Raw genomic sequence first — 27,584 nt, 5'->3', positions numbered from 1 at the left:
GTATAATTAGTTTATAAATCAATCAAACAACTTATAAATAAATAATTTTTAAAGTTTAAATTGACAAAACTACCTTATTTTCTCATATGTCTTATTATATAATTTAGCGAAAATATATACAATTGACAAAACTACTTTATTTTTAAAGTATATTTATAATGTACGATAAATAAAATTTAAATCAAAACGTAAAACAATTTATATTTATATTTTGTTTCACGTACTTAGCAGCAAACAGAGGAAAAAAGGTCAAAGAAGTATGATAAAGTATAGGGTTGATCGGTTAAGTTCGACTTTTAACCGAACCGACCGAATACACACCCTTAATTTCCTTTTTATTTCAATTTTTTGAATAAGTATTAGTGTTTTCAAACTGAAAATCATAAAAGAATGTGTGTTTTAGCCTAATCCAAACCACAATTTCAATCGGCTAAATACATGTTGATGTTCATTTGTGTGTGCTTTCAAGGGCATCAAAGAATTTCAAAAGATGACCCATCTCTGTAATCAAGACGAGCAACATCCGGCTCCTTTCACTGCCGATACATCGTCTTTAGATCCGACATTGATCGTTCGACCTTTAGGTAAAGCTGCTGGATCATCTCCAATATCAAGAGCTTTCCTGCTCACAACACGATAGATTTGAGCCAACACTTCGGTGAAAGCGTTCTCGACATTCAGAGCCTCGAGTGCAGATGTTTCCATGAAGAAGGTGTTCTCTCTTTCTGCAAAAGCTTTGGCATCATCGACATCAACAGCACGCAAATGACGTAGGTCGGCCTTGTTCCCGACCAACATAATTACGATGTTGGGATCGGTGTGGTCCCGGAGTTCCTTGAGCCACCTTTGTACATTCTCGAATGTAACGCGACGAGTAACATCGTAAACTAGTAGAGCTCCGACCGCACCTCGATAATATGCACTGGTAATTGCACGATATCTTTGGCAAAATAGGGGAAGCATAGGGATGTTAGAACAATATTTTGAAAGTTTGATGTTCTTGCAACAAATTCAGTAGAAAAATGACATATAATTATGACTTTAACCCTTCTATTATGCTGAAATTTGAGATTTAATATCTCTACTTTAATTTAATGAAATTTGACCCCTCTAGTTTTAAAATGTTAATGAAGTATGTTCAAATTAATAATATTGATAGTTGATACTATTAAAGTGATATATTTTCAAGTGGCTCTAATTACATAGTCGAATAAAGATCTTAATTTAGGATAGGGACGTGTGATACAATTAATTCATGAAACTATTCAATTCAAAAATTTAATAAATACGAGTTAACACATATCAATTGTCAATCATATGACAAAAGATGCATAATAAAATACACATAAACTTTAGTTAAATATATCGTAAAATTAATTATATAAAACTTACTAAATTAATTTATAATAATATTATTTTCCTTACAACGTTTTACGTTTTTATATTTTATATATAAATAATGATATTCATGTTATTCAAAAATAATGAAAAGATTTATTTTTTTTAAATACATATACGATTGAAGAAAAATAAAATTTCAAGCAAACGATGACGCGAAATCAAAATCTACACATTCAAGAATGAATCCCTTACCATAAAACCCAGATCAAAACAGCAAACAAAATGATTTACCTTTCTTGCCCAGCAGTGTCCCAAATCTGAGCTTTAACGACCTTATCATCCACATGAATGCTACGAGTTGCAAACTCAACGCCGATAGTGGACTTCGATTCGGCGCTGAACTCGTTCTTCGTGAATCTAGACAAAAGGTTGGATTTCCCAACGCCGGAATCACCGATCAAGACGACCTTAAACAAGTAATCATAATCGTCATCGGCCCTATAAGCTCCCATTTCTCTTGTTTTACGTTATTTTTCTCGACTGGCGTCAACAAAATTTTCAAAATTCGAAGAACAAAAAAGAAACCCAATGTTGTTTGGGTATCTTAATTGTTATGGTTATCATTTTCTTATCCTTTCCGTTGGTTGATTTTGATTCTTGGTTTGGGGTGTTTGGGGTGAAGAAGAAACAAAAATAGGTAAAACGTTTAGCAAATGGCTATGATTAACCAAAACTAACCTCTTTCACGAGATTTTGGAAACAACTTTGTGTGGGCAACAATTACTTTGATCTAACCCTCTAATTTATTGAATGGTTTCTGTGTATTGTGATATAGTAAATTATAAATTTGGATGATTATAATTAGTAGTACAAATACTTTTGTCAATATGAAATTTAGTTAATATTTAATTTGGGTTCATACATACTATACATTATTCATCGTTGCAAATTTAAATTTAAGTTTACTAAACAATTATGTTTTTTTTTCTCAACTTACTATTTTATTAATAGCGAAACTTGTCTCCCTAATCCTATAGTAAGGAAAAGAGCACTACACATAAGTACAAAATATAGACTTCCAACAGCCAACACATGTTTACAATTATCCACCCAGCTCGCCCCAAGAACAATTCACAACTCTGCTAAAAATAGCAGTAACTTCAGGAACACCTCAAATGAAACACCCATACATCAGCACCCATAAAAGAAAGAGATAAATTAAGAAAACGCAGGACAACCAGTGCTTAACACGACGCTTTGAAGAGCTTAGCCCTGTTCATTTCTTCCTTTGCGAGGTGATCGACCATACCTTTGTGAATTCTGGAAACATAACTGAATTTCACCCATGAAATTTCTTTAGATAATCTATCGACCTCTTCCAAAGTATGCCACCATTTCCAAGGTCTCAAGAGGGGTTGGTCGATCCAGTTCAACACCACTTGACAGTCTGATTCAACAATTAAAGACGTTTTTTCAATCCAGCCTGCTTCCTTAAATACTAGCAAAGCATTTACAATCGCATATAATTCTGCAAACTCCGCGCTTGGATTAGGAACTGGACCTGTAAAAAGAGCTCTAACGTCACCTGCACAATTCCTTAATACACCACCACATCCTGCTACCCCTTTTTTAAACGCTCCATCGACATTAAATTTTACAACACCTTCCGGAGGACAGCAAGAATTAGAAGGTTGCTTTGTAACACCCTAATTTAAGGGCTAAATTTAAGAAATTATAAAGTGGTGAATTTAATTTGTATTTTTGGAAGAAAGTGGAGATTAAATTGTAAAATTTTAAAGTTTACATAATGATTTAAGAAGTATATGAAATTCAGTGGCTAAACCCATAATTTAGCCATTTTCCTTAATGAGAGAATTTATAACCCCTCTCCCGTGGTGCAGAATTTATTTTTACCCAACTTTCAACTCCGATCTACTCGTCGTCCGACCTCCGATCGATGAGCTGAAACCACCATCGTGTTCGTTGTCAACCAATGAACAAAACCCCTCAAACCTTTCGTCGTGAATCGTCACCGTTCGTCGTTAATTTCAGTCGGAAGTATCGTCGGTAATAATTCGATTTTAGTTGGTTTTTCATCGATTCACGACGATCGGGTCATCCGTTTACGACACCTCCCCCACCATCGTGTTCCTTGTTCCGTTCCGAGTCTGCCGGTGTCATCCTTGGTCTCCGTTGATTGTGGCGCGTGAGGAGGTGAAGCGGTCAAAGTTTCTGATTCGTTGAAATCGAGCTCTCCGCCGTTCAAAATTGTGAACCGAGCTTTGTAAGTATCTCGAAATCGCTTATAATTTAGGAATTTTTCCAGGAATTTATCACTGTTCACGCGCCGCCACTGCGCGTGGGGAAGAAAAAATGACCGGTTTGACCGGTTTTGCTCCTATTTTGACCGGTTTGACTGGTCATAACCAGACCCGTTTACCCGACCCGACCCGTTGACCGGCGTTGACCACTGTTGACCAAAACTTTGACTAGCTTTGACCGGGCATTAAACGACCTTTGACTTTGACCGAGTATACCTATCCTGACATTTTTCGACGTTCCAAATCCGATTCCGCAGTCCGTTTATTTGAAATTCAACCCGAAAGCCTCGAAATTACCGGTCAAACCCGTTGACTTTGATTTTGACCGAAAATTCCAAATTTATTTTATGCTCTCGACGTCCTAAATCCGAATCCGAAGTTCGTTTCGCCAAATTCGAACCCGATAAGCTATTTTTCACTATTTATCACCCGATTCGATCTGTTTATCGCAATTAAGCTCCGTTTCTGATATAATTTATGTTGATATGTATCTGAGGAATTATTGGAAGTTGAATTCAATATCGAGCGGGTTCAAATGGAATTTATTGGTCGATCAGTATTACACAAAAATCGAGGTAATACTTTACTACCTCTTTATGCTTTATGGAACATGTTTATATTGATAAATGCATGAACAAGATAATGTTGGTCACTTTGGTGGAGTTGAATAATTTATACACTCGATATGATGTGGTAGAAATTCTGTAACTGATTACGGATCGAATGACTAATATATAAGATATTGAGGAATTGTTAGATTAAATTACAAGTTTGTGATTAGTGATAAAGAAATCATCCCTGTATCTGTAACTTATAATTTATTTCATCAAATGTTAAATGTTAAAGGTACTTGGATGAGAAATTATAAGAATACTCCGGTAGGGTAAAATTACGAAAATATCCTTATGTTATAAAAAGACAAGATTTGAATATGGAAGTTAGATAAGAGGATTTTACAGACATATTGATCTGATAAAAATATTGATGTGCATAAGAAATGTTAGTTTTATTTGGAAATTATGGATAAACGGTTTTAATCCTAGGGGAGTTTGTGAATGATACTAGAAGTCTGTTAAGATAACCGTTTCAAGATCAGAGAGTGTTCAAGAAAGCAATTAATCATAGGATCTCTAAATTATATTATTTTCGTTAAGAGCTAATATCGAAATTATCTGGTTAAGAAATTACGAAAATGCCCTTGAGAGATAAAATAGTCTGAGTTGACCCTGAATGAGAAATTACTTTAAGGATTTGTACTTAACTCGATTAAGTACGAATTTAATTGTTAAGATCATGTCTTTGTACAGAAAAATTCATGATATTCCGTTTGTAAAATCTGAGAAGGCACTTGACCCGAAAATATTCGAGTAATGAGTAAATATCTAAAGAATAGTTTATCGGGGGGTATTCTACTGTCAGAATTGTTCGAAAGGACTGAAGTAAATGATAAGATTGAATTAAATAATAAGACCGGATGGAAGGAAAAGATTGAAATATCGTAGATATGTAAAATGACCAAAATACCCCTGTAATGAAAATGACCCAAGAATATCACCAAGCTCAGGAATGATTGGATATCCTCGAGCTCTAAAATGAATGAAATAAAATTGAACACTAAAATTACCAAAATAACCTTATGGCCTATATTAAGTAAATGTTTGGGATTAATTAAGGAATCCAAATAAGCATAGGTGTTGTACTACCTTTAAAAGTTATGGAACACAACTTAAGTGAGTCGATCAACCTTAATGATATGTCAGTACCTGAACAACATAAATATTACTTGAATGTGTGTTTGTCTTCTCAAGTTTGGCTCGATGATAATTTTGAAAGTATTCAGCTCAGCTCAACTCTAGATCGCGTTAAGCACTAAGAATTGGATATTTGTTCGACAAATCAACCACGAAGACCGAACTGAACAGAAGTACAATATGTATCCGAAATTTAGAGACGTCTAAATTAATCTGGAAAACTCTGAAGTAACTGGAATGGATTTGACTACTAAGTGAAAAAAGTAACCTCAATGACTAAGATTTTAATAAGTGATTTGGATGAGTCTTGAAACGTTAATAAACATACACGATGTACTGTTCTTCTGGATCATGAACTACAAATCAAACACGTCAGTATTTTATGATATAGTGGAAGCGTAAAAATAAAATAAAGACATTGGAAGATTTATTCAGTGATGATTCCGAAGATGATCTATGGATAAGAAGTTTTGGTATTAAAGTGTAAATGCCCTAGAAGGACACGAAATGACCAGTTGATAAGTATTAGTTCTGGGAACTATTCATCTAAGAGTTGTTCGATAATGCGATCAATCGACATAGATTATAAATGCCCTGAATCTTCATTTCTTCCTTATCAGCTCAAGTCATATTCTGAATAACTGATGATTTCGTTGGTTATTGAACTTTTCCTATGATGATTCTAAATTTCGATATCTTATCGGTATACTGAAGATTCATGTTTCTCTACCTGTTAAGAATATCCAGTACCTCTGAATAATTTCTGTAAATTTTGGTGTGTTCCCTAATCACCTGGATATTTTACCTGATTTCCGATTTGATTTCTATTATAATACCTGACCTGGATTCTGATCGGATACTTGACATGGATTCTGATCGAATACTTGACCTGGATTTTGATCTGATACTTGACCTGGATTTTGATCTGATACTTGACTTGGATTTTGATCTGATACTTGACATGGATTATGTTATGATTTTTTATATATCCGTTACGGACGGAACATGTTTTACTTGGGGGGTAATGTTGGAGGAAGTATACCTGGAGGCTCCTCGGCTGTATGCTCAGGGCCTACTGGACTTGACGGTGGGTGTATGGTTCTAGGGAACCTACACATTTTGGACTTGACGGATGGGGGTATATATATATATATATATATATATGTTTTAAAAAGATCTGAAAAGTTACATGATTTTTGGGAACACACTAGATAACCTATTCTGATCTCCTGAACTCAGTCATCTGAAATATTTCTCTGAACTGAAAGCTCATTGTCCGTTACCACCTGAAATATTGGTAGGATCTCTGCTCAGCATAAAAATTTGTAAATGTTCGAAAACAATAAGGAAATATATATTTATATGTATCTGCATGTTCATCGGCATCACCTGGTAGTTCTGTATTACTGAGCTTTCCAAAGCTCACTCTATTACTCACATTTTCAAGTTAAAAGAATTGTTTCAGTGCATCTATCGACTTCAGTAAGGGAGTTCTTCCGGCGTTGTTGCAGAGTATGGTACATGTGATTAGGGGTCATGTAATTGTATTTTGATTTATATACGAGTCTGAAAATTTGTTTTATTTTTAAATAGTGACAACTGATTTTATAAGTTACACGTTTCGATAAAAGTTTTAAATTTTCCGCTATTTTTACAGTGGGTTGCTCCGGTGGCCCAAATGTGACATCCCGGATCGGATCTGGTTACCCTTATCGGTTTGTGGGGTTACATGCTTACCACCATGAGAAATTAAGCAAGGCCTCGGATTTGTCCACCAATTCTCTTCACTAATCAGAGACTTTTCATTTGTTCCTTTTATCCAAATAAAAGCACGCATCATTGTGTAAAAAAACAAGTCATTCTGGTGGATAGTTTTGGCTTTAAAAGCTTTTTCATTACGAGCAAGCCAAAGGCTCCAGAGTGCTGCTGCAATTGAGATTAACCAAGCTGATTTTATAGTTCCAGACCATGCTACTTCGAAAAAGACGTAAAGGAAGTCATCAAATGAAATACTATGCTGCCAAGGGATATCCCACCACCTAAATAGGCTTTGCCAAAATTTGCTAATGACAGAACAACCTAAAAACAAATGGTACGAGTTTTCCAAGTTCTGTTCACACCATGGACGATCATGAGATGAGTCACCCAGATCAATTCCTCTATTCCTCAAAAACTCTTTAGTTGGGACCCTGTCTATTTTTAACATCCATAAGAAATTTCTTACTTTGGGAGGAACTTCCCAAATTTTATCAAAATCGAACTGATTATCTCCAACATCAATCTCAATAAGAAGTTCAGATAATTTGCTTACCGAAAACCTGCCTGTGGCATCATGGACCCAGATAATCCTATCTGGCAGTTCTGGCAGAATAAAATTCGAAAATATGAGTGCTTTTAGCTTATTCAACACTGAGTATTCCCTCTCCAGAAGTGGTCTTGAGAAAATGGAACGCCAGTCAATTTCCTGGATGTTTAAGCTACCAACTAAACAATTATGTAAGTTGAATTTGGTTACTGCAACACCTCTTATTTGATTTAGAAATCCAACATCCTAAAAGAATCATATTAGTCAGATTTTAGAAAGATCACTAATTTATAAAATTTAAAATTTCAAGAATTAAATTGTACATTTCAACCAAATTTTTAGAAGGCTGCTCAAAATATGGATCATAAATAATAAAACGATGAAACATATGTTTAATCAAAACTGTAAATTTTAAAATAAATTGAGATTAAATTGAACACCGATCGATTTAATTTCTAAAAAAAATTAATTTTTTTTAAAAAAAATCGAAATTTGAAACTTGTGTTCCATAACATCTAGAGGTATCGAAACTTGCTTGAAAGTCTATACGTACATTTTATATACTTGATCCAATTTTAAAGGACTAACTTGACTGCAATAATTAAACTAAACTATAGATTAGATTCCAATTTAAGCAACCTTTAACTTCTAACAATCAATTTGTCAACTTCTATCTATATCCAATCTTTGGCGAGCACACTTTTAATTTTTAATTAAATTATATTAAAGGTTAATGAATTATGTCAAAATATTTTTTTAGCCTGTAACCTTGTAAACTGGTTATAGAATGGTCCTTCGAAATGTTTTTTTAATAATTTGGGATGATTACAAGTAGGGCTGTAAACGAACCAAACGTTCAACGAACTGTTCGGTGAAAAGTTCATTTATGTTCGTTTATGTATTAAATGAACGAACATGAACAAGATTTTTTGTTCGTTTAATTAAACGAAAGAACACGAACAAAGGACTCGTTCGTTCGTTTACGTTCGTGAAATGTCCAGTAATCCATTTGTTTATGTGCGTTTACATACGATAATTCATTCCTTTATGTTCATTTGTTTAATTTATATATATATATACATATATTTTCATCTATATTATTTTAATAATTTTTGCTTGGTTTAACATAACGTTACATTTTATGTTTGTTTGTTTATGTTTATTCGCGTTCTTTCATTTTTTCGTTAAAGTTAAATGAAAGAACATGAATATACTTTCGTTCGTGTTTGTTCTTCGTTTACAGGCCTAATTACAAGATAATATTTGTTCAGATATTTTCTTAGCCCATTGACAATGCGTGCACACCATGTAAACATAGTTGCTTGGACTCGGGACCTCTAGAGAGAAAAACACTCTCTTTTACCACTGAGATCACTCAATGAGTCATCTCTTGTAATGTTAAAACAACAATAAATTTTGATAAGTTTAAAGACTATTTTGTAATTCGTTGATAATTTTTGTTGACCATTTTATAACATTTAAAAATTATTGACTAAAAGTATTAGTTTTACATAGTTAAGTGACTATTTCTGTAGTTAACCCTAAATAAATTAAGAAGAAGAAGGACAAAAGGCAAGTTGGTATTGCGTCTTCCACAAGAATGTGAAAGTCAAAGATTGACATCAGATAAAACAATGCCGAGGACGCCATTGAAATGCTTCTTGTACAACAAGAAACGATTTACAGTATATCTTAAACTGCTGGCATTACCATTACAAAATCAAGCCAATTTCCAAGCTTTGAAGGCCCAGATTGTGAACAGGCGGATGCAATGCCTTTCGAAAGGGATGAACTGGATTTGATTTTGGTCCCTGCTGGATTGCTCATCATGCTTGGTTACCATCTATTCCTCCTTTACATGTACTTGCATCGTCCTCACACCACCGTCACTGGCTTCGAAAACCACGATAAAGAAGCTTGGGTTGAAGGAGTTTTGCAGGTAAATCCCCCTTTTCCAACTCCATCAACCATACTTTCTCCAAAAAAAAAAATCATTTCTTCTTTTCTAAGAGACTTGGTATCAAATGGATCATATTACGTATTTTATTATATCTAGAATTGAATTAGATGCATGTTTTAAATAAAAACAAGTTCTCTGGTTATTTTTTTATTTAGAAAGCACTAATCTAAAATTTTATTTAAAGAATATCGAATTTATTATCACAATCTAATAAACATTCATAGTTTTTCCTTCGATTTATCATGTGTTTGTTTTATTTTTTAAAATTATATAAAAAAATTAATGTATGTTTTGAATAGAGAAAATTAAATTATCAAAAATTAATGTCGTCTCTATAATAGAGTTTATGTAAGATTCAATTCAAATTAATAATTCAATATATCAAATGTTGATAGTGTTACCAAAAAGTTGGCGTGCCTTCTTTTTCTTAGGCTTAAAATATGAAATGATACATAAACTTGATAAGTTTGATCAAATTGACCCTTCAACTTTTTTTGATCAAATTGGTCCTTTAATTAACAAGTTCGGTCATATTGATCCTTTAACTTTTTATAGCAACTCATAAGTTCAAGGGCCAATCTGATAAAAAAAAGTTTAAAGGCTAATTTGACCAAACTTATTAAGTTTAGGGGTCAAATTAACCCAAAAAAGTTCAAAGACCAATTTAATAAAATCAAATTCACTGATTAAATTCACTAAAAAGAAAATAGTACAGGGAGCTTTATAAAATTTAACTTTTTTAGTTTGCAGGCTGATAAAGATGAAGTTAGCAACGCTTTAACAGTCATTGGGTCGAACACCTCGGCTGCAACTTTTTTATGCTCAGTTTGTTTAACTCTAGGCTCTCTAATCGGAGCCTGGCTCGGAAATTCATCGAACAACATCTTCCGAAGCACCTTAATCTATGGCGATACGAGGCAATCCACAATGTCGATCAAATTCATCTGCCTCTTAACCTGCTTCTTCCTTGCATTTTCTTGCTTCGTTCAATCGGCAAGGAACTTCGTTCATGCAAATTATCTCATAACCACGCCAAACTGTGAGGTGTCGGTGGAAGCCGTGAAATTAGCAGTTATCGGAGGAGGTGATTGTTGGTCACTTGGGCTTCGATCTCTTTATTTTGCTCTTGTTTTTCTTCTCTGGTTCTTTGGGCCAATCCCAATGTTTGTTTCTTCGATAATAATGGTGTTTATCCTCTATTATCTTGATACCAACACCAAGCCATTGCATCCCCATCGAAAGCTAAACACCGAGAAACTCTCTGCAACAATCAGTCGTCGCGGTTTAGTTGCCCGGTATTGATTTTTGTGTTTTAAGTTGGTGTAATTATAGTTTATTCCCTCTATTATTCTGAAATTTCATATTTAATCATTATACTTTAATTTAACATAAATTTGTGCTGTCTACTTGTATGATGTGTAAGTAAATGCAAAATGATAGTACTCGTAAGTTGACAGAATGAACTCTCTTTTGAGATTATCGGTTTAAAATAGAGAAATAAACATTGAAATTATACATTGAATATCACACTAGATAATATATTTGAATAAATCTGAATTATAAAGTTAAATTCAAATATTAATCTGAATAAAAAATTAAATTTAAATTTCTAATTAGATAAAAATAAGTATTAAATCGAACTTTGAAATAAAATTAAGATATCTAATTGTATAAAACTAAGATATTAAATTAAAGCTTAAGTTTACTTTTTTTCCACTTGGCTCAAACTTGTATAGGTGTGTTCTATCGGTTAATTTAGTTAACCGATCGAACCGAATTACCCAAAATTCATTAACCAAATTTTTTTTCCTTTAATCATTAACTAAACCGATTTTTTTTCAAAAAGAGTTAATCAAACCGAACTAAATTTAGTTAATTGGTCGGTTAACCGAATTAACCGAAATTTATAAGCAATATATATATTATATATTTAATATTTTCGGTTAATTCGGTTAAAATAAAAGTTTAAACACTCCTAAAACTAAATAATATATATAATATATGAAATATTTAATAATTTCAGTTAATTAATTGATTTCAAACCGAATTGATCGATAATCGAAATTTTAAAAAATCATTATCGATCTCAAAATTAATTAACTGAAATTTCGATTCAATTGATTAATTCGATTTTAACTGAATTATGAACACTCCCTAAACTTGTAAGTTGTTTCTTTGGGAAGACCAAACTAGTAAGTTGTTGGGTGTTTTATTATGTAATTATATTTTGTGGCATCTAGAACATGTGCCTACCCATGTGATCAACATGTTAATACAATAAATAGTTTTTTTTTTAAAAGGATATTTTTTTTATAAAAAAAAAGGATATTTTTTCTAATTAATTTTGTTGCACTTCAACGTCTAGAAGAGGTGGGAATACCATACCCAAAAGGAAAATTTATTTTTGACTTTTTCAACTCAAACTTTGATTTTAAAAAATACAAGAAAAACGTGGAAGTAAATAAATATCCACGTCATATTCTTGGAATGTAAATAAAAAGTCATGTTATAAACAATATAATAGTGGTAGTTATTATCCTAAATTTATATCATAAAACGGATTAGGTAAGATTAAATTTGAGGATTGAATGTTGAAGTTTAAATTTATTTATATTTTAAGTAACTTTCAAGCTTGTCTATGATTACTTTTCATATCTAGTTTTTATCTAAATGCTTTTAATTTTATACTTAGATCTTAGTCAAATAATAATTTAACCCTTAAACAGTTCACTTGATAATCTTAAAACACAATATAATATATACGATAAAATACAATATGAATATAAAAAAAATCAAAATATATGGGTTTAAGTTTGTATGAAGCTCTCAAATATTTTTAAAGATCAATTAAGTCCATTTTTTCAACTAATTAAGTTCTTCTACTTCAATCTTTCATTAATTAAACTTTTGAATTGTGGAATTAGATCAATTAATCCCTTCGATCTTATTTTGAATGTTAACGGTTTTTTCTTAGATATTATTTTTACGTAACACTATGGTTTTTTCACATAGAAATTTTATTTTAAAAAATCTAAAAATAATAAAATATTAAAAATGCCACTTGACAACACTGTGATATGATATACGACATCAAACGGTTAAAAAAACTATTAGATTTAACGACCAACATTGATCAAATAAGTGAATTCGGTGGCGGGGATGGGGGAGTTGTTATTAGTGATACCGGAAAGGGAGTAACAAAATTGGTGTCGGAGAATTCGGTGATAGTATTTGGTAGACGTGGTTGTTGCATGTGCCATGTCGTGAAGAGATTGCTATTAGAGCTAGGGGCGAAACCGATGGTCTGCGAAGTTGAGGAAGAGAAGGAAGCGGCCTTGCTGAATGAACTATCGAGAATCAACGATGATAGAAGGAACGGAAGTATCGAGCAGTTTCCGGCTGTTTTCGTCGGAGGGAAATTGTTTGACGGATGGGATAAGGTTATATCGACTCATATCTCCGGTGAATTGGTGTCTATTTTGAGAGATGCCGGGGCTTTATGGCTTTGATTTATATGAATCTGTTTAAAATTCAATATAACAACATTGTTAAGTTCTCTTATTGTCATTTCTTCGAACAACTAATGCGCAATCAGTAATACAGCCCATTGACCGAAACATTTCCATGGATTCTGAAGAACGCCCATCCTCTACCACAATACCATTGCATTTTCATCTCATCATGCAATCCCATAGCATTATTCATATTCTTTTATTGGCATAAACCATGTATCAAGGATCAATATGTAAACCACAAAGAACAATCTATTGTAGTAATTTCTTCGAATAACTCGTGTGCGATCAGCAATCCATGGCTTCTGGGGAAAAAAAGCCCATCCTTTGGTTCAATACCATTAGTTTTTCATCACATCAGGCAATCCCATAGCTTATTTTATTTTCTTTTGCCCGAGTATGCAAACGAAAGAATTAGTCATTTCTTCGAACAACTTGTGTTCAGTTCCAATGTCAGCTTGGCTAGTATTCCTGAAAATTTATTAATATAAAACAAAATTAATTATAAGTTGATTTAACGAGATTAAGTGTCAGGCCATTCAATAAAGGTTAAGATTAAAATATTAATGTTTTAAATAAAATATATATTTAAATAATTATTTTTTTGTTAATTTTATCTAGAATCTAATTTAAATAACATATTGAGGTCCATTGATCCATACTTTAAAAGATTTTTATTATTATTTTAGAGTGGTTGTAAAATAGTATTTATTTCAAATATTCTCAATCGTTTGACAATGAAAGTTCAAATACTCTTCATTTGATAATGAAATCTCAATTACTTTTATAATATTTTTATGCTCGAATCTAAAATATCTAAAAATAACAATAATATTTTTAATCACTAAATTAGTTTGGTCCGTAATTTAAAATTATTTCTATACTCAAAGAACACCACTTTATAAATCAAAGATGCCCAGTCAAAGAAATTCACCATTTACCTTAATCTTACCCATAAAATTAATATATAACAAAAGTTCAATTATGCTCTTAGTCCTGCACTCTTCTAACTTGTGAAATTTAATCCACTTGAGTTTAGTTTTATGACTTTAGTCCCTAAACATAATCCATTTGATACCATTGTTAGTGAATTAGGGCTAAACTTGAACACATAACATTTTATATTCAACATGTTGATTTCAAAATCAAAATTCTATTTACAATAAATATTCAATTTACAAAAGTCAATTAAAATTGTTATTTATTAAATCAATTACCGATTAATTTAGTAAGGTGAGACACTAATTTTTTTAAATAAAAGTCAAAAGTTTGAATCATAATATTGTGAATAGAAAAAATTTGGTTGAGAAATTCACTTCCATAATGAACTTTTATAAAATATAATTTGGATTAATCAACTATACGTTGGGATGATAGATTGTTGAGGGCGGTGGATAATTTGAAGGGAAAACTCTGAGTGTTCGAATCCTTAAGCTTGTTAGGATCAATTCTCTGTATTGCATATGGTAGGAGTGCAATCAAAAATAATTTAGAGCTGTTAGACGTTTGATTGATGACATTGTTGAGTGTATGAAAGAGATAATTCGTATTAGATTGTATATATAAAAATGAAAGGATTAATATGTATTTGTGTACTAATCGAGGGATCCTTTAGAATTTGGGGTATCCCTTTCATAGGCTGTATTTGTTTGTAGCAACTTGTGCTGCTTTCTTGGATAATATAAGCACCAACTTATCCAAAAACTAATAGCTAAAAATAAACTAAAAGTTGTTGTAAAATGAGTACTTTTTTTAAAGGGATTGAAGTTTCATTTTTATTTTAGGGACTAAATTAAAAATTGTAAAGAATACAGTGATCTAAACCATAAATAAACCTCGAACAATAATGTTGAAGTTGAAGATCAGTGAAAAGGAAATTGTTCTTCGTTACAGAGTGAAGATTTTACAAGAAAAATTGTAAATTAATGAAGTTTGATTTCAATTTTAATAAATTCTTTTGGGAAAATCCCACCGCTAACACAGTGTTTTAACATCTGACACCCAAAAATAAATCAAATTCGATGAAAAAAATAAAAGAAATAAAGGATTGAGTTTACTTTTTAAGATTAATTAGTGTTGCAAAAAAGAGGAAATTTGTTATTATGGAATGTGTAATTGGACTGGAGGAAGCCTCTTGTTGTCGTTGTTTTGCTCCAAATTTCACTGTTATAATCCTTTTAATTTTTCATTTGTTTTTTTTGTTATTCATTGTTCTTGTTTTTTATCATAATTCTCATCCATTCTCGACTTTCACGATATTTCGTGTGTTATTAGATACAAAGATACGACAATAACAACAAAATTCAATTTTCATATGTAATGGGAGAAGGAGACACAAAGAAAAAATAATAATAATAATAATAATAAAAAAAAAAGAGCTTTTCGTTTGAACCCCTAAGTTTTGTTCTTTGATTATTGGATCTGCTTCGATGGAGGCTGGTTCAGGAGAGGATAATAATAATGATAACAATAACAATCAGATCAACAATCCAAGTAAAAACGTGAGCAGTTCCAATGAAGGCAAGGTTAAGCGTAAACGACAGATGAAGATTCCGTTTCAACTCGAAGCTCTCGAGAAAGCTTATGCTTGTATGTTCTTCAATATCTTTCTCTTAATTTATAGTTGTTTTTTTTTAATTTCTGGTGTGTTTTCTTTTCTTAGAGGAGACATACCCATCGGAATCGGAGATATTGGGACTATCAGACCGGCAGCTGCAGATGTGGTTTTGTCACCGGAGATTGAAAGAAAAGAAGGAAACTCCTTCCAAGAAACAGCGAAAAGGTGTCGCTTTACCGCCTGGATCTCCCATTGATGATTTGCGGGCTGGGCCTGGACTGGAATATGGATCCAGGTCGGGGTCGGGTTCCAGTCCGTATATGGACTCACGGAAGTTAGGGGGAAGCCCTTCTCGGGAGTTGATGGAGGATGTGCCAACTGTTAGGAGGTATTATGAGTCACAGCAGTCTATAATGGAGCTCAGAGCAATTGCTTGTGTGGAGACACAGTTGGGGGAGCCATTGAGGGATGATGGGCCTATGCTTGGCATGGAGTTCGATCCATTGCCTCCCGATGCTTTTGGAGGTACACTGATTCAGTTTGTTCTTGTTTTGAGAATTGTATTACCTAGTCATATGGGTTGACTTATTGATATCATATGAACTCAAAATCTCAGGACGCTGCAAGGGCTTTCATGAGTATCAGTTTCTTCCAGAGCATTCAAGACTTAGATCTGATGCATACGGACTAGTTACTCAGTCTCATTTTCATGACTCCTCGGTCAGTGGTGCAAGGGGTAGAGCTACATCATTCGTGCATGAAGAGGAGCCATTGTCCAGGATTCATAATATACCAGGTCATGGATTTCAAGTTCGTGTGTTACCTCAACAAGGAACTGTTCCTTCATCATCTCAAGTGGCTGACGATTCGTTCGCCGAAAGGGAGTCATTTACAGACGGGAGAAATGCTCAGTCTATTTGCCATCCGGTTTTGGGTTCAGAAGATTCATATATGCTTTCTGCCGAGCAAACTTTGAATAATGATGCTGATCCACGGATCGATAGGAAGCGCAAGGTGCCTAGCTTGGTATGATATGTACATTATCTATTTCCTTCCATGATTCTAATTCTGTAAATTATCTATTTCATTTATCATCTTTTTCTTGTAGAGTGATGAAAATAGAATTCCAAGGGAAGTTGAGGCGCATGAGAATAGGATTCGGAAAGAGCTTGAGAAACTTGACCATAAAAGGCGAAATGATACTGTGGGAATCCTCTATATTGGCTCATTATTAAAATTGTTTTTCTCAGATTGAAGAGAGAATGAGGAAAGAAATGGAAAGGCATGAACGTGAAAGAAGGAAGGAAGAAGAGAGGTTGATGCGTGAGAGGCAGCGAGAAGAAGAGAGATTACAGCGAGGGCAGAAAAGTGAACTAGAAAGAAGACAAGTTTTTACAGAAAGAATATTTAAGAGTAGGAGTATTTTGCAGACAATGTAATTACCTTAATAATAAATGAACATTTTCTCTCTTTCTTATAGTAAGTTTTAATTTTTGGGGGTTTACCTTATAGGCTGAGAGAAAGAGACAAAAGGAAGACCTTCGCAGAGAGAGAGAGGAAGAGAGACGTAGAATTGCCAGGGAGAAGGCAACTACACGGAAAATTGCTAAAGAGTCTATGGATCTTCTTGATGATGAACAGCTAGAACTCTTGGAGTTGGCTGCTGCTAGGAAGGGAATACACAAAATTACTCATCTTGATCATGATAGCTTGCAAAATCTTGAGTCATTTAGAGGTAAATGTCACTTGATTTGCATTTGTCTGGTGAGCATTTTGGATTAGATATACCATAAAGTTTAGTGATACTTCACAGTTGAAAATAATATATTTTCAGATTATCCTGAGCTCCCCCCACCCCCCAACAATTTGCGGAAAATCTCACATGAATTGCATTTGTCTGTTTGCCTTGAATTTAATTTGTACTTTAATTGGTAAGCATTTTGGATAAGAGAAAAAAACTAAAACTCTTATATTACTTTCTTCTTGGTTGTAATCAAGTATTCTCTCTCTTGAACTGTTTTCTTTTTTGCCCTCAACGTTACCATTTGAAAGGAAATACTGGGTACCACTAACATAATGAATGTTCTGAATGTGTCTGGTTGGAATAATTTCTTGTTCTCTGTAGTGAACAATTAGAACAGTTTCTTGGTTAGGAGGGATATTATGCTAGGTGTACTAACAATATATTTATCACCTGGATTTGCAGAAAGATTATTATATGTTTCTCTTATTGTTTATTCTTATTTTTAATACTTCTCTAGCTTTTCATTTCTTGATGGGTTGTGTTATTTTGCTATCTAATTTGACCCTTGAGCAGCTTTGAACTGATAATAACACTAATATTTCTGTTTTAGATTCTTTAAGCCCGTTTCCGCCCAGGGCTGTGCAATTGAAAAGGCCATTTGATATTCAACCGTGGATTGATTCAGAGGAGAATGTTGGGAATCTTCTCATGGTATTAACATACTGACCAGTTTTTTATCTGCTTTAAGTTACATGTCTATTGATCTTTGTATCTTTTGAGTGTGTTTTCTAAATGATTTAAGGTAAAATTATAAATATAGCAAGTTTTAGTTCTAAAGCCAAAAGGACTAATACACTGTTTCCTTTATCAGGCATGGAGATTTTTTATTACTTTTGCTGATGTTCTCAATCTATGGCCTTTTACTCTTGACGAGTTCGTCCAAGCTTTTCATGACTATGTGAGTATCTAATGAAATATCTTGTTTTATGTAGGAATTATAGAAATGAGTTGTCAATCCCTTAAGTTAAGAGATTCTGTAATTATTTTCTGTTTTTCAATCCCTTATTTCAAGGGATTACATCTCCTAGGATTAGTTTCCTTTCTTAGAGTTTCCTAGTTTAGAGGCATAATTTGTATATAAATATGTAATATGTTCTACTGAATGTACACAAGAATAAAAATAACAGACTTGTCTGTTTTCTACAGTCTGTTTTCTACACAGTTTGTTTTCTACATGATATCAGGTTAGAGCGATCAATCCGATTTCCGCTTCTCTTTAAATCAATTCCTATTCAACTCTATTTTTTTATGGCTAATCCGGATCCCTCGGCATCCGAAATCACTTCCCAGACCAGCCCCTCTCAATCTGATTTTCAGATTTCAAATTTTCAAAGCAACAGAGGAAAAATCGCCTTTGGTGTGAACATTGTAAGAAGCCAGGCCATATGAAAAATCAATGTTGGAAGCTGCACGGAAAACCAGCCGATTGGCAGCCCACACGGTCCAGGTTTCAAAAGGAGCCTCATATTGCCTCTTAAGATGATTCCTCAAGCAGTTTTAGCAAGAAACAAATAGAGGAACTACAACAGATTTTCAACAGATTTTGAGCAGTATGACAGCCAAGCCTACAAATGTGACTTATACTACTACTGATGGAAATAATCCATATGCTTCCTCGGTACAATGGATAATAGACTCGGGTGCATCAGATCATATGACAGGAAATATTGATCTCTTGGAGGAATATAGTGAAAGCAGCTTACCAGCTTCTATTAAAATAGCATATGGCTCTCTCACTACAGTCAAAGGGAGTGGTTCTGTTACATTAAACAAAAATCTATTACTTCATAATGTCCTCTATGTTCCTAGACTTGCATGCAATCTGTTGTCAGCCAGCAAATTAATTAAAGATTTTGGTTGTAATGTTGTGTTTGGTACTGATGGTTGCATTTTTCAGGCACAGGGCTCGAAGAGGGTGATTGGCAGTGCTAGGCTGGGCAAAGGATTGTACACCCTTGGAGGTAAAGCATCTCATAATCATGCCTTATCCAGTGCTCTTAGAAAACCAAATTTATCTTCTGATCTCAATACCAATAAAATTATGTTATGGCACTCTAGATTAGGTCATCCTAATTTTTTCTATCTTTCCAAAATGTTACCGAACTTATTCATTAATAAAGATTCATCTTTGTTTTCCTGTGAAATTTGTCAAATGGCCAAACACACCAGAAAACCATATATTCCAGCCAAATTTGAACCAACACCTTTTTCCATCATCCATAGTGACATTTGGGGCCCTTCTCCTGTCAAAAGTATTTCTGGGTATAAGTGGTTTGTGTCTTTTATAGATGATTACTCTAGGACAACATGGGTTTTCTTAATGAGAGAAAAATCTGAGGTTGAGTATCTCTTTAAAAGTTTTTATCAAAAAGTTGAAATCCAATTTGACACAAAAATCAAAATTCTAAGGAGTGACAATGGGAGTGAGTATTTGAATAAAATCCTTGGGTATTTCTTTAAGGAAAAAGGCATTGTTCACCTTACTTCTTATGTCAACACACCTCAACAAAACGGGGTAGCAGAAAGGAAAAATAGACATCTTCTAGAGGTTACTAGGTCTCTTATGTTTGCTGCTAATGCTCCTAAGTATCTTTGGGAGGAAGCTCTTCTTACAGCCACTTGCCTCATCAATAGAATGCCAAGTAAGACCTTAGATTTCAAAATCCCTACTAAGGTTTTGTTTCAGCTGTATCCCCATTTTAAACATTTAAACTCAAGTCTTTCTCCTCGGGTGTTTGGGTGTACAGCCTTTGTTCATATCCACAACAGAGGGAAATTAGATCCTAGGTCCATAAAGTGTGTGTTCCTGGGCTATTCTTCGAGTCAGAAGGGTTACAAGTGTTACTCACCTTCCACAAAAAAGACCTATGTCTCCTTTGATGTTACATTTTTTGAAAACCAACCTTATTTTTCAGGAACAAAAATTCAGGGAGAGAGTTACAAGGAATTTCAGCCTGTTCAAACCGATATTTCTTTACAGCCTATTAGTTACAAGGAATTTCAACCTGTTCAAACCGATATTTCTTTACAGCCTATCATTTCCTTACCTATTACTGTCTCTCCAAAGCCGGCTAGCACTGTCCCAGTTCCTAGGGAGGGGGAGGGGGAGGGTGATGGGAATAACCTAAATAACTCTGATGAATTACCTTCCTCCGTATCTCAGCACTCTAGTCCGTGCAAAACACCTTCCACCACTAAAAAAAATGCACCTAACAATGACCCTGAAACCATAACTCCCCAACCGAAACAACTCAATGTTTACTCAAGAAGAAGGAAAGATGTTGCTGAAGAAATCAGTCAGCCTAGCATTTGCCAAAAACCAGATTCAGATCCTGTTGTAGTTGAAACAGAAGGTAATGATGGTTACCAAGAGGCTACTACTGTTGATCTTGATGACTTTCCTATTGATATTAGGAATGGGGTAAGAAAATGCACTGCTCATCTCATAAATAAGTATGTTGCATATGGGAAATTACAGTCTAATTTCAGGGCCTTCACTGCCAGCATTAACATTGTGAAAATCCCAAGAAATGTGACAAAAGCATTTCAATCTCCTGAGTGGAAAAAGATTGTGGAAGAAGAGATAAAAGCGTTGCAAAAGAATAAGACATGGAGTTTGACAGATTTGCCAGAAGGGAATAGAGCTGTTGGATGCAGGTGGATATTTACAGTCAAATATCATTTGGATGGGAGTGTGGAAAGATACAAGGCAAGGCTGGTTACTAAGGTTTTTCTCAGTCCTATTGCATCGACTACCAGGAGACTTTTGCACCGGTTGCAAAATTGAATACCATTAGAATATTGTTATCAGTAGCTGTTAACATGGATTGGAAATTACATCAGCTGGACATAAAGAATGTTTTTCTGAATGGGAACCTTGAAGAAGAGGTATACATGGAGGTCCCCCCGGATTAGAAGGAAAGGTCACTAAGAAAATTGTGTGCAAGCTCAATAAATCCTTATATGGCTTAAAACAGTCTCCCAGGGCTTGGTTTGATCGATTTGCTAAAGCCATGACACAAAATGGTTTCAAACAAAGCCAAGCGGATCACACATTATTCAGAAAAATTGTACCGAGTGGTAAGATAACCCTCCTAATTGTCTATGTAGATGATATGATTATAACTGGCAGTGATATAGAAGAAATAGAAAAGCTAAAGATGAATCTTGCAAAGGAGTTCGAAACTAAGGATTTAGGGAGTATGAGGTATTTCCTGGGTATGGAAGTTGCAAGGTCCGAGGAAGGGCTGGTCATAAACCAGCGTAAGTATATTTTGGATCTTCTTGCAGAAACTGGGATGTTCGACTGCAAACCAGTTGAAACTCCAATGGAGCCAGGCTTTAAATTTTGCAAGGAAAGGACTGGAAATCCAGTAAACAAAGAAACCTACCAAAGATTAGTTGGGAAGTTAATCTACCTTTCACTGACCAGGCCTGATATTGCATACTCAGTGAGCATTGTCAGCCAACATATGAGTGATCCTCGAGAAGAACAATTGGAAGTTGTTAACAGAATTTTAAGGTTCTTGAAATTTACCCCAGGAGCTGGACTTATATTTAGAAAAAATCAAGATAGAACAGTGAAGGTTTATACGGATGCAAGCTGGGGAGGTGAATTAACTGATAGAAGGTCAGTTAGTGGCTACTATACCTACGTTTGGGGTAATTTGGTGACTTGGAGAAGTAAGAAACAAGCTGTTGTTTCTCAAAGTAGTGTTGAGTCAGAGTTTAGAGCAATGGCTCTTGGAATATGTGAAGAAATGTGGATTAAAAGAGAACTGGACTTAGATGACAAGAATAATTTTGAGATTTTTAGTGACAGTTAATCTGCTATGAGTATAGCAAAAAACCCAGGGCAGCATGATAGAACGAAACACATTGAGCTAGACAGACATTTTATTTACGAGAAGGTCAACAATGGAGTTGCAAAACTGCAGTACATTCCGACGAAGAAACAGCTGGCAGATATCTTCACCAAAGCCCTTCCACGAGTGACTTTTGATGAGATGTCATTCAAACTGGGTATATACAACATATATACACCAGTTTGAGGGGGAGTGTAGGAATTATAGAAATGAGTTGTTAATCCTTTAAGTTAAAAGATTCTGTAATTATTTTCTGTTTTTCAATCCCTTATTTCAAGGGATTACATCTCCTAGGATTAGTCTCCTTTCTTTGAGTTTCCTAGTTTAGAGGCATAATTTGTATATAAATATGTAATATGTTCTACTGAATGTACACAAGAATAAAAATAACAGACTTATCTGTTTTCTACAGTCTGTTTTTTACATGTTCTGATTTATTCAGCTTCCTATATGTGATATTGTTACAATTTTGACATCAGGAATCAAGGTTGTTGGGTGAGATTCATGTTGCTCTTTTGAGATCGATAATAAAAGACATTGAAGATGTCGCAAGAACACCGGCAACTGGATTAGGGATGAATCAAAACTGTGCTGCCAACCCTGAAGGTGGAAACCCTCAGATTGTTGAAGGGGTAAGTGGAGTTGCATGTTTTTCATGTTGCTTTTCATGTTCTTTCACTGGAGGGAAGCAAAGGATTAACAGTTCTAGAACTTGCAGATAAGATTCAGGTGAGGTTGGACTGTGTTCTTGTTAGGTATCAAATTAATGTGTATCTTTTACATGCCTTTTCCTGATTTTATCTGTTTCTTATTAGAAATCTGGACTTCGGGACCTTACAACGAGCAAGACGCCAGAGGCTTCTATATCAGTTGCTTTGACGAGGGATACAAAGCTTTTTGAAAGAATAGCTCCTTCAACTTATTGCGTAAGACCCTGCTGATGCAGAGGCCATACTCACAACTGCAAGGAAAAAGATACGGCAATTCAAGAATGGATTTTTAGGTGGAGAAGATGCTGATGAAGTTGAAAGAGATGAGGTGGAAAGAGATGAAGACTATAAATGTGATGTTGATGATGATCCTGAAATTGATGATATAGCTACTCCTTCAAATGCTAACAAAGATGCTGACTACCCTAAGGATTATGTGACTTGTTTAGTTAGTGAAAATCTATGTGCCTCAACTGATGATGCACTGGGTGTTCCAGCTGAATTTGATAAGGATTTTTCCTCTTTCCCTTCAAATACTGTGAAGGATGACCATGGTCTAAGTAACACTGGACAATATGTTGCTGGTGAGGAGAATGGAGCAAGCAATCCTGATCAACAGAATATTGAAATTGATGAAAGCAAGTCAGGTGAATCATTGATTCAGGGTCTTTCAGAAGGCGAATATTCTCATCTTAGTGTTGAGGAGCACCTTAATGCTCTTGTTGCCTTGATCGGTATTGCAAATGAAGGGAACTCTATTCGTGCTGTGCTTGAGGTATATCTTTAACTGTGCATGTGTCTGATTGTGCTGTTGCTTTGATAGTAAAGGTACTTATCGTTTTCTTCTTTGTAATTTGATTTATGAATTTGCAGGATCGTCTTGAAGCAGCAAATGCTCTTAAAAAGCAAATGTGGGCTGAGGCTCAGCTGGATAAAAGTCGTCTGAAGGAAGAAAGTAGTGTTAAAATGGATTTTGCTTCTACAATGGGAATCAAGGCTGAAGCTCAATTGCCTAGTTCTGCCGTGGAGGGCAGCCAAAGTCCATTTCCTGTTGCTGATAATAAAAATTATGAGGCATCTCCAAGCATACCAGAAGACCAAAAACCCCCACTATCTTCACAAAATGTGCAGAATGACCTCATTAGTTATCCTGCTGAAAGGGCCTTGATACTTCAAGAGGCCTCCATGGGTCTAGATAACTTCTCTGCTCAGCATCATGGATATGTCTCAAAAAGATCACGCTCACAGTTGAAATCCTACATTACCCAAAGAGCGGAAGAGATGTATGTTTACAGGTCTTTACCTCTTGGCCAAGATCGTAGACGTAATAGATACTGGCAGTTTGTTGCTTCTGCTTCTAAAAATGACCCTTGTTCCAGCCTGATATATGTTGAGTTACATGATGGAAATTGGAGGCTGATTGATTCTGAAGAGGTATGCTATACTACTTAGAAATAGAGATTTGTTGATATATATTGGAATGAATTGCTTGACAAGTCAAATGAACACTATAATTTTTATATCTTACATCTGGTTTATTTAGTAACGCATTCAATTAAATTTCTTTGTAGGCATTCGATGCTCTTTTGGAATCTTTGAATGCACGAGGAATCAGGGAATCCCATTTACGGATAATGTTTCAAAAGATTGAATTCTCCTTCAAAGAAAACATTTGCAGGAACTTGCACTCTGCTAGAGCTATGGGCCGAAGTGGAAGCTCTTCTGAAAATGAAACTTCTGAAATAGATTCTGATCCTGATTTTCCTGCCAAATTTGAAAGTCCTAGTAGTGGGGTCTGTGGGTTGCACTCTGATGCATTGGAAACAGTACCTTCTTTCAAAATTCAGCTTGGGAGAAATGAAAATGAGAGAAAGTCTGCCATGAAGAGGTACCAAGATTTCCAGAGGTGGATGTGGAAGGAATGTTACAATGCCTCGACTTTGTGTGCCATGAAATATGAAAAGAAGAGATGTGCGCCGCTGTTGGCTGTTTGTGATGCATGCCTCGACTCTTATATAACAGAGGATATGCACTGTAGTTACCGCCACCAGACGTTTCACTCCATTAACTATGGTTTTAGTTTCTATGAACATGAGATTGAGTGCAAAGAAAACAGGAAGCTTGACAACAAAGGTAAACATACTCTTGATTCTTCTTTCCTCGTGGGAATCAACATACTAAAGTCCTTTTGTGCTCTAGTTGAGGTGAATTAAAACTGCCCAACTTTGAATTTCCCATATAAATGGAATTTTATTTTTTCTTATGTTTGTCTGAACTTTTCCCTTGGCAGGCATCTATTCCGCCAGAAGCTCTTGAATCGATTTGGACAGGGAGTCAAAGAAAGATGTGGGGCAGGAAGCTAAATACATCATCTTCCGCGAATGAACTCCTAAATGTATTCATTTATTTGAAATAGAACTAAATTGCCCAAAAAAGTTTCATTTAGTTAAGGTTTTCATTTGAATATTAGCCTATTATTGTGAACCACTATAGTAGATTGCATTCTCTAATGAATCGCTGTGCAAACTCTAAATCCTAACTCGAGCGTTTATCCTTTAATAGCACTGCCTCCTTTCACTTTTTCTTTCAATTTTTCTTATTACATAGCCATTTCACATGTGCCTTATGCTATGGGATTACACTGTCTATCAAATGATTAGATAAATGTTTTATAGATGCAATTTTGGCCCTGTTCTCACTCCAATGTCATGTTCTTGTTGCAGCTGTTGACTCAGCTTGAGAGTGCCATAAAGCGAGATTATTTATCATCTAACTTTGTGACGACGAGGGAGTTACCTGGTTCTAGTCTTCGGTCAGAGAGTGATTCTCCTACTGATTTGGTGCTTCCATGGATACCCCAAACCGCTCCAGCTTCAGTTTTAAGGCTTTTGGAGCTTGATTCGTCCATCATGTACGGAAGGCAGGAGAAAGCCGAACATTTGGAGAACAGGGAAACTAAAGCATATATAGTGAGTGGATTTTAATGCCTTTTATTCCCATCCTCCTGCCCGCAGGTATATTTTAATGTGACTTATCAAATGGTAAGCTAACCATTTTTGTCAAATATGCAGAAGCTTCCTTCAAGAATCTCTCCTTTCGTCAAGAATAAAGAGCTTGAATTGAAAGAACAAGACCAAGAAGAAAACTTTTCTGACCTGAATAATAGTAGGCGGAACAACCATAAACGGGGAAGAGGCACCCGTAGAAAATGGAAGAGGAAAGCTTCTGATTCCAAAAACGATATCATTAAGCAAAGTGCTAGAGAAAACAATATTGTAAGTTTCCACCTCAAACAACAGAGCCAAAGAACAAATGGTCAGAGTTCCGGACGTGGCTGGCAAACTGCTAGAAAGAGAGCTGCTAATATGATTAAACCCAAGGCCAGTGCGGTATCTGTACGAAACTTGGATGAAGACTGGAGGACTGAAAAGTTTGGGATGATGGACATGGCAAATCCTCCTGATAGTAACAGTACAGAAGAGGAGTCGGATGACAATGGACAAGGTGAAGGATATGAGCAAGGAAACTGGGAGCTAGATCTTAACGGAGCTTCTAATGGGTGGATTCGAGAGCAAATTGAAGCCAGCAATGAAGATGAAAACACTTATGAAGACGATGACGGTGGCAAACAGATGGGAGAGGAAGATTCAGAAGGCGATTTAAAGATGAGTGATGCATCGGATAAAGTAGCAAGACTAGAAGTGACGATGCCTTAGACTCAGCAGATTCAGAAGATTATAGTGACTAAACTGTTGCATGAGCTGCAACATAATTTTTTGTCGAAAATTGCAGCTTCAAAGGCAATTGGTTGCGAAAGGGTTGCCAATGTGATGGCATTCTCTTTTGGAACCTTTAAAATGTTTTTATAACCTAAATTTTCAATAATAAAGTTTAGTGATATTCACATTTTCCCACTGTCGTCTTATACAAAAACTGCAAGCACACCCTCCTTTCATAAGAAAAGTACTTACTCTCTTTAAGGATACTACGGATGGTGATAAGTTAGATTGAGTTGGATTTTCGGTGGACACGACCTGAGAAATATGTTCTTTCTACCTAAATCTGACTCGAGTTTTATGAAAATTCTACCAACCGATTCTCACTCTCTTCGAACACAAGGACATAATCTCAAGGCTAAAATTGAGAATATACACCTTACAGATTGTCCAAAATGGAGGTATTTTGAAATACCTCGTATCAGAGGGTCAAAGCAAGAGTGAAGAAAGAAAGCCAAGTGCCAAAGCTCGAACCCTGACAAGGGAAGTCCCTTTTAGATTTTCAACCACCAAGCCACGCGAGCAACCGTGAAATATATTCCAAATGGAAGGATCGGTTTGTTTAATGACTTTAGCCCTGATAACCCCACGGGCAAGGCTATGAACCAAGTTATATATGTTCGGTGGTCATCGACGGATGCGGCCCTCTAATTCTGGAAGCCAAAGCCTACCATCTCGTGTC

At 34.9% G+C, this 27,584-nt stretch overlaps 3 protein-coding genes and 1 pseudogene across 3 annotated transcripts; 3 read left to right on the top strand and 1 right to left on the bottom strand.

Annotated features, from left to right (window-relative positions):
• Window positions 1–351: 351 nt before the first annotated feature.
• Window positions 352–2,102, bottom strand: LOC120217169 (ras-related protein RABA1f-like). The gene is made up of 2 exons (XM_039214373.1): window positions 1,633–2,102; window positions 352–940 (listed from the first exon to the last, which is right to left on the bottom strand). The coding sequence occupies exons 1-2, from the start codon at window positions 1,851–1,853 to the stop codon at window positions 508–510; spliced, it is 654 nt and encodes a 217-aa protein (XP_039070304.1). The 5' UTR covers window positions 1,854–2,102; the 3' UTR covers window positions 352–507.
• A 7,366-nt stretch (window positions 2,103–9,468) lies between these two features.
• On the top strand, window positions 9,469–11,056 carry LOC120217163. Its single transcript, XM_039214370.1, has 2 exons — window positions 9,469–9,657; window positions 10,429–11,056. The coding sequence occupies exons 1-2, from the start codon at window positions 9,490–9,492 to the stop codon at window positions 10,978–10,980; spliced, it is 720 nt and encodes a 239-aa protein (XP_039070301.1). The 5' UTR covers window positions 9,469–9,489; the 3' UTR covers window positions 10,981–11,056.
• Window positions 11,057–12,755: 1,699 nt separating this feature from the next.
• LOC120217291 (glutaredoxin-C9-like) lies at window positions 12,756–13,187 on the top strand. The gene has a single exon (XM_039214462.1). The coding sequence runs from the start codon at window positions 12,756–12,758 to the stop codon at window positions 13,185–13,187; it is 432 nt and encodes a 143-aa protein (XP_039070393.1).
• Window positions 13,188–15,556: 2,369 nt separating this feature from the next.
• LOC120217290 lies at window positions 15,557–27,040 on the top strand (annotated as a pseudogene).
• The last annotated feature ends 544 nt before the right edge of the window (window positions 27,041–27,584 follow it).

This window comes from Hibiscus syriacus, unplaced genomic scaffold (assembly GCF_006381635.1).
Source record: "Hibiscus syriacus cultivar Baekdansim isolate YM2019G1 unplaced genomic scaffold, ASM638163v2 tig00110186_pilon, whole genome shotgun sequence".
NCBI classification, from domain to species: domain Eukaryota; kingdom Viridiplantae; phylum Streptophyta; class Magnoliopsida; order Malvales; family Malvaceae; genus Hibiscus; species Hibiscus syriacus.
Note: the sequence above shows the minus strand (reverse complement) of the source record. Positions and strands in the feature narration are given on the sequence as shown.

Coding starts and splice junctions, on each gene's coding strand:
- LOC120217169 (XM_039214373.1), bottom strand. CDS start 1,853: ATGGGAGCTTATAGGGCCGATGACGATTATGATTACTTGTTTAAGGTC. Junction 941..1,632: donor GACACTGCTGGGCAAGAAAG/GTAAATCATTTT, acceptor ATTTTGCCAAAG/ATATCGTGCAATTACCAGTG.
- LOC120217163 (XM_039214370.1), top strand. CDS start 9,490: ATGCCTTTCGAAAGGGATGAACTGGATTTGATTTTGGTCCCTGCTGGA. Junction 9,658..10,428: donor GGGTTGAAGGAGTTTTGCAG/GTAAATCCCCCT, acceptor TTTAGTTTGCAG/GCTGATAAAGATGAAGTTAG.
- LOC120217291 (XM_039214462.1), top strand. CDS start 12,756: ATGATATACGACATCAAACGGTTAAAAAAACTATTAGATTTAACGACC.